The sequence below is a fragment of the Budorcas taxicolor genome, chromosome 18, assembly GCF_023091745.1.
Source record: "Budorcas taxicolor isolate Tak-1 chromosome 18, Takin1.1, whole genome shotgun sequence".
NCBI lineage: Eukaryota > Metazoa > Chordata > Mammalia > Artiodactyla > Bovidae > Budorcas > Budorcas taxicolor.
The window spans coordinates 34,286,591-34,293,785 of record NC_068927.1 but is presented as its reverse complement, the minus strand read 5'-3'; the positions used below and the strand labels follow the sequence as shown (position 1 = coordinate 34,293,785).

General features: G+C 43.5%; 1 protein-coding gene across 1 annotated transcript in view; it reads left to right on the top strand.

The window, feature by feature from the left end:
* The first annotated feature begins 1,105 nt into the window (after positions 1-1,105).
* Positions 1,106-7,195, top strand: part of CDH11 (cadherin 11) — a 48,524-nt gene continuing 42,434 nt past the window's right edge. The window contains exons 1-2 of the mRNA XM_052656990.1: positions 1,106-1,333; positions 5,634-5,928. Of these exons, the coding sequence (XP_052512950.1) occupies positions 1,106-1,333; positions 5,634-5,928 (523 nt within the window). The remainder of the gene's footprint in view (positions 1,334-5,633; positions 5,929-7,195) is intronic.

Here is a 7,195-nt window from a genome sequence, read left to right as displayed (position 1 = left end):
TGAACAGTCTTGGGAAGTACCGTGCTTGTGAACAGCTCTGTGCTTTGGGGCACACTGTTCCTTCTACCTGGACATCCCATCCATCCCACTCTTATCACGTAACTCATCTGAGAGTCGATGTGGAAGTCATCCTTAACAGTCCCCACTCTCTGCCATCTCCATTCTCAACCCCCATCAACTGTGTTCCTCTATGGAATGCCCATAGTGCCCTAGGTGTCCCTACTACAAAACACAGCCAAGAAGGATTGTGATCATTAACATAATGAAAGAAAGTGAAGTCGCTCAGTCTTGTCTGAGACTCTTTGCGACCCCATGGACTGTAAGCCCACCAAGCTCCTCCGTCCATGGGATTTTCCAGGCAAGAATACTGGAGTGGGTTGTCATTTCCTTCTCCAGGGGATCTTCCCAACCCAGGGTTTGAACCCAGGTCTCCCACATTGTAGGCAGACGCTTTACCGTCTGAGCCACCAGGGGAGTCCCATGATCATTAATATAATAATAACAGATAAATAAGAAGTGCTGACCACATATGAGGTCTTGGCTATGAGACTTAGGGCTATGACTCAGATCTGTACCTTCCACTGAGTAGGATTCCCCAGCCCATTTCATAAATGAGCACACTGAGCTCAGTGTTGGCTTACCCTAAACCCAGAGCTAAGTAAATGGTAAAACTGACTCTCAGACTTGGGCAGCTGGACTCCACAGCACACACATTTTATCCTCATATGGACTTTGAGGGGTTTCTTCCTGTACGTTTATCTTATTCTGCGTGGTGAACTGGCTAGAGCCTGGAGAGTATTTCTCACTGGCATCTGCCTCCTCAGTACCCAGAGCAAAGCCCTCACGGGGTCCAGCGTGGGTCAGTGTTTACAGAATATAATGGAAGTGGGGATGGAACCTGTGACTAATCTGACCTTTCCTGCTCCCTGTAGAGGCTGAACGGGGACGTGGGCAGCCCTGACGTGATGTGCTCGGCGAGGAGAGAGCTTCCAGCCCGAGCGAGGTCTGCGTGACTCGTCTGGGAAGGCCGCCATCCGCCAGGCAGCCGCACGGCCGGCGGACAGGGTGACAGCCGCATTCTCCCGTGCCTACCACGTAACCAAAAATGAAGGAGAACTATTGTTTACATGCCGCCCTGGTATGCCTGGGCATGCTGTGCCACAGCCAGGCCTTCGCCTTGGACCGGAGGAGCCACCTGCGACCCTCGTTCCACGGGCACCACGAGAAGGGCAAGGAGGGCCAGGTGCTGCAGCGCTCCAAGAGGGGTTGGGTCTGGAACCAGTTCTTCGTGATAGAGGAGTACACGGGACCCGACCCCGTGCTCGTGGGCAGGGTAAGGCTGCTCTAATTGCATGCTCACTTCTCACTCCCCACCCTCCCCGGACTGGGGTCCTGGCCCAACAAAAATCTAGGAGGGAAGGTAGCAATGGTCTGATCATCTCTAAAATCCACCAAATCCTATTCATTCATCCTTCCAGCTTTTTTTTTTTTTAATTCCTAGACATCCATGTTAAGAACACTTCTGTTTCCACTGCATATTATACCCTAAAAACTCTGTTTTTAATGGCTACCCAGTAGTCTCTTGAATAGAAATGATGATTATTTATTTAACCATTCTCCAACTGGGCGCATTACCCCCACTACATCCAAACCCCAGCTAGGATGCCTTTCTTTGTGTTCTTATAATGCTCTGTACTATTTTTATCATAGCTTTTTTCCTGTAGTACACATGTCTGTCTCCTTCACTGGACCCTGAGCTACTTTCATCAAGAACAGGTTCAGTCTTGTATCCCCAGGTTCTGACACCTAAGCCCAGTTTTATGGACACCTCTGTGAATATTTGACAAGATGAATGGATGCATCATGGGAATGGGTGGGATTCTATCCAGTTTGGCTCAGGGATGGCAAACCCCCAGAAAGCTTGAGAGTCCTAGTACTACTGAGAAATCCTGCATTCTCTGAGTATCCCCTCCAAAAGTGCAAGGGTAGAAAGAGTCCAAAATATGTTTGAGGGCATGTTCCCTGGTGATCTAGTGGTTAGGATTTGGCACCTTCACTGAGGAGCCCCTGATGGGGGATTTGGTTCAATCTCTAATAGGGGACCTGAGATCCTGCAAGCCATGCAGCCAAATTTCAAAACCAAAAATAAAAACAAACAAAGTAACAAAATATGTTTGAAAAACTGGCTGCCAGCTATCACTTGTGGTAAAACATACAGCCATCTTTCACATGCAAGTGACATTAATGGCAAGGAGATAGATGTTCATACGCATAAAAGCAGAAAGCCTGCTATGTGAAGGTACAGAGGGAGGCAAATGGTAAACTGCAGTAGAATAGTCCCTGGCCTCAAAGAGTTCAGGGGCTAGTGGAAAAAGAGACACTTACCTAAGCAATTAAAAAAAAAAAAACAAAACTAAAGGAGTAGAATAATAAAGAAATTTCACTACAAGTGGTTGTGAATTTACATGGCAAAGTTTAGGAGGCATGAAGGGAAGCTTCATGGAGACAATGGTAATAACTTGTGACCTAAAAGATGAGCAGGAGTTATCTAGTGAAGGGGGAGAGGGACAAGAACAGATTTGTGGGGTGCTCATTTCTGAGCCTCATAGATTCCAACGAAGTTATCTTAGTTGCTGCTTAACATGAGACTATCATTCCATATTTATGGGATTGACATCTTTGGAGGAGGTTCATATTAGTGTCCTGATAATATTGTTAAGGGTTGGAAAAGGGTCTTTCTGAAGAGATGTACCAGGGCAGTTTCATCATTTATACCCAAAATGGAAAGATCACACCCAAAGTGGAAGTATCCTTGAGAAATGGAGCACAGGGAAATAATTGGCACATAGAATTCCTTCCATCAAGGAGATAGTCTCTGTGCCTAGAGAGGAAGAAGATACTTGAGCCGCGGCAGGAGCTGTGTGGCTTGAACAATGTGGAGACTGTGTGCAAATTGTTCTGAGAAAATAAAACTTCTGCCACAGGGACTTTCTCCATAGGGAGCAGCGTGTGTGTTAGGGTAGGGAGGGCAAAAGACACAGGACCTAGAGGGCATCTCTGTGGAGCAAGCAGGTGTTGTGTCTACTAAAAGACAGCAGCAGACACAAGAGGAAGGGAAAATCTAGGCATGTGAGAATGAGCCAGATGTCAGATTGGATGGGGAAAGAAAGAAAAAGAAAGAAAGTGGTTAGATCCTATCAAACTTCCTTTTGAGATAATGCTGATCTCGAGTTCTCCATGAATAGGAGGATTAAACTAGATGACTTGTTACCTAAAAACCTTGATTTGGTGTCTTTCGAGATTGAGTGATTTAGGATGTTCTGAAATGTGGAATTTGGCAAACCATGGACTTTTAGATCTGCAGGGAGCAGAGTCCGCATCATGCTATGCGCTGCTGAGGGGATGGCCTCAGTTTTGGGAGTTAGGAATTGGCCGTGTCTGCCTCAGCAACTGATCCCTTGATAGGACTGAATGGGTTTCCAAACTGCCTTTTGTGTCGAAACTAATAAATGTCATTGTTAGTTGTGTGGTTCGTCGTTGTTGGAGAGGGGGCAAAAGGGAATTTATATCCAACTTTGAACTCCGAAAACAAGATAAAAAATATAAATGAGCACTATATTTAAATGTTTCAGTTACTTGGTTGATCATGAAATTTAATTCCCAAGAGTCTTGCCAACTTCATATGTAATATATAAAGGTCCCTAGAAACATTCCTTGTCTAGACTCCCATTAAAGGAAGTGTTGCCTTGACTTCCTTGTTCCACATTCCACAGTCATGGCTGAACTCCTGACTTTCGCCAAGTCTGAGGCAGAGAAAACAAACAAATATAAACAATTATGGGGGGTTAGGAGAACAGCCAGAAGACTGCCTGCCCCCACTGTGGAAACTTGTATGAAGACTGAGGCAATTTGAGTCATCCTTTGGAGCGTCCATATATTCAGATAGCTTTGTATATTACAAACTGCGCTATTCATAAGAAATGTGTAGCCATAACTTCATGACAACACATAGCTTGTTATGAATAACAAGTTCTGAAGTATGTTTTTTTTTTTTTCCCTAAGAAGCACTATAGACTAAAATCAAAATGTATTTTGTACCTACAGGTATCCTTCTGAGCTGAAATAATTGGTGTTTCACTGAGGCACTGAAAATCCATTAGATATTTTGGGGAAAATTGAAACAATACAAAAAAATTTAAAAAGCAATGTATTCTATCCTGCTTTGTGATTCTGGGCAAGCTTTCTAGGTCTTGGTTTCATGATAATAATAATAATTAAAATCACATTAATAATAATATTAAAATGGCACTATAATAAACATTAAGATAATAATTTTAAGTAATAAGTATTATTATCATTATTACTTCCCTGAGAATAAAGCTTGTTAGTTTACACTAGGTTTTCTTAGGTAGTAGGTAGAACCAAGGGCTTTTTATCCACCTGCCTATTCTTGAAGCCTATGAGAACAGTGAAAGTAATGCTTATCTTTTCCCATAAAGGGTAAAATGAGGGCAGAAGAACTCAGATTAAGATGATAGCTGCAGAAATTTAGGTTGGACAACAAAGTACAATAAAGACTTTATTGCTATGGGAAAATTGGATGTGGTCTTTAGGGGAGTTCCATGTTACAAAACACAGCAGAGTAAGGCAGAAGGCACAAGGGGGTAGTCGGGTGACCTGGATGACTTCCTGGCCCTGCCAAGTGTGGATTTAGGTGAGTTCCATCAATTTGCTGGGCTTTATCAAAGGAGGGGAAAATCTCAAGGAACTAGTCTTCCTTTAGTCTAAGAAGCTGCATGTCTATCCGCCCTCTCCACGCACTCCATGCTTATGAGGAGAATGGGGGAGGTCCTCCAGGCAGAGTCCATCCCCAGAGCCTCATACTTTCTGTGCCACACAGCAGGTCATCCAGAAATCCTGATCAGTGAATTGTTGGTGGTAACAAAAGCCTGGTGTCCTTTGGAACCTAGTGTCCTTTGGAAGAAGACTGAAATAATAACCTCTATACAATGGATGAGATCAATACATATATACCAGTTTGGAAGGGTCCTCCGAATTTACTCTGGTAGGGAAACAGAGTTGAGAGTGGTGTGTCCACTGTGCACTTTATTGTGTAAAAATAAACCAGAGCACATGTATTTGTATAGATAGTCTGGCCTATGCATAGAATATGTCTTAGAGAATTCATGAGACACTGATAACAAGAGCTCTCTTTTACAGGGAAGATGAAGACATGGCAATCAGAACTTAACAAGATTTACTTCTAGCTCAAATGTGTGTCTTTCACTTTCTACAATATGCATATATTTCATTCAAAATAGCTCTACTAATGTGTATTATATGTGTTTCATATGTGAGCATATGTAATAGGAAAGGGGAACGGAAAGCATGAATCTTAAAATTAAAACCTTTTGGACTCTGGCCTCACTGCTCCCCAGCTATGTGCCCTTAGCCAGGACATCTTCTCTAAGATTACATTTCTTCACTTGTAAATGGGATGAGAGTGTCTCCCTCTCAGTGTGTGTGTGTGTCTGCATGTAAACAGCGTATTGTAGCAAACGGGATGTGAGTGTGTCTCTACCTCCCCAGAGTATCCGTCATGGAATTACAAGTCTCCATTTCTCTTTTCCTAGCTTCATTCCGATATTGACTCTGGTGATGGGAACATTAAATACATTCTCTCAGGTGAAGGAGCCGGAACCATTTTTGTGATTGATGACAAATCAGGGAACATTCATGCCACCAAGACATTGGACCGAGAGGAGAGAGCCCAGTACACGCTGATGGCTCAGGCGGTGGACAGGGACACCAACCGGCCCCTGGAGCCACCGTCGGAATTCATCGTCAAGGTCCAGGACATTAATGACAACCCTCCTGAGTTCTTACATGAGACCTATCATGCCAACGTGCCCGAGAGGTCCAACGTGGGTACGTAAGGGAGGGGGAGGACGGACCTGCTCCACCTGCAGGCCTGGTGTCTCTGCAGGTGGGTGGGCTGGTGCCCATTCTCCCAAGTCGGGATGTAGAATTTATGCTGTAGCGTCTGTGTTCAAAATAACAAACAAAAAACATTTCATGTACATAGTTGAAGTTTCAAATATTTTAAATTGCCCTGAGTTTATAAACTGTAACCTTACAAAACATGAGGAGACATAGAAGAATAGGAAAAATGTGATGGAACCCAGGCCACCCTGGCCCTGGTGCTTGTTAACCTTTTGACTTGGAATCAGTTCCATCTGTTCTCTTAGCCTGAGCTTCTCCTCTGTAAAATGGGACTAAAAGTTTCTACTCGTGTAGGATGATAAACAGTATACATCTGGTCACTAGTGCGTGCTGGTGTTGAATAAGTGATAGCGGCAGACTTTGTAGCATGTCAGCACAGTGCGCATTAATGATTTACATGCCCTGTTGCATTTAATCTTTGCAGTGACTCATCTTTGCAATGAGGTAGGTCCTATTTGACATATTTTGCAAATGGGAAACCAAAGCTAGAAACAAGTTAATTATAATTTATTCAAGGTCATTTGAGCTGTTAAGTGGATCCAGTATATACACCTCGCCATGACACTGTGTCACCATCTGTTAGAATAATTCAGAAGCAGCTATGTCTTTCATCATGCACACAGATACCTAACATTGTTAGTGGACAATTCTCCTGGCAATAATTCTTGTTTCACTTTATAGAATGCAGGTTGTTGTACTTGCTTTTGAGAAGCATGCCTCATATTAAGAAGGGTTTGCTTTTCAGACAGTGACCAGGGCTGTTCAGATCAGGGAGTATATATGGTTATGAAATCAGAGATTTAAAGTTCTGCTGAGCTTAAGGATCATCAGGGCCAAACTGCCCATTTTAAAGATGAGAAAACCAAGCACAGAGACTGAGAATCAATTTGCCCAAGAAAGTTAGATACAGAAGTAACTCTAAATCCCTACTCCTCGGGACTTCCTTAGTGGTCCAGTGGTTAAGAATCTGCCCTGCAATGCAGAGGATGTGGGTTCAATCCCTAGTCAGGGAACTCATATCCCATGTGCCTTGGAGCAACTAAACCTATGAGCCACAACCAGAGAGTCTGCACACTGCAACGATAGATCCTTCATGAAGCACCTAAGACCGAGGGCAGCCAAATAAATAAAGATTAAAAAAACTCTACTCCTTCCACTTTGCATTATAGAGCTTGTGGTGCAAAAAAAAAAG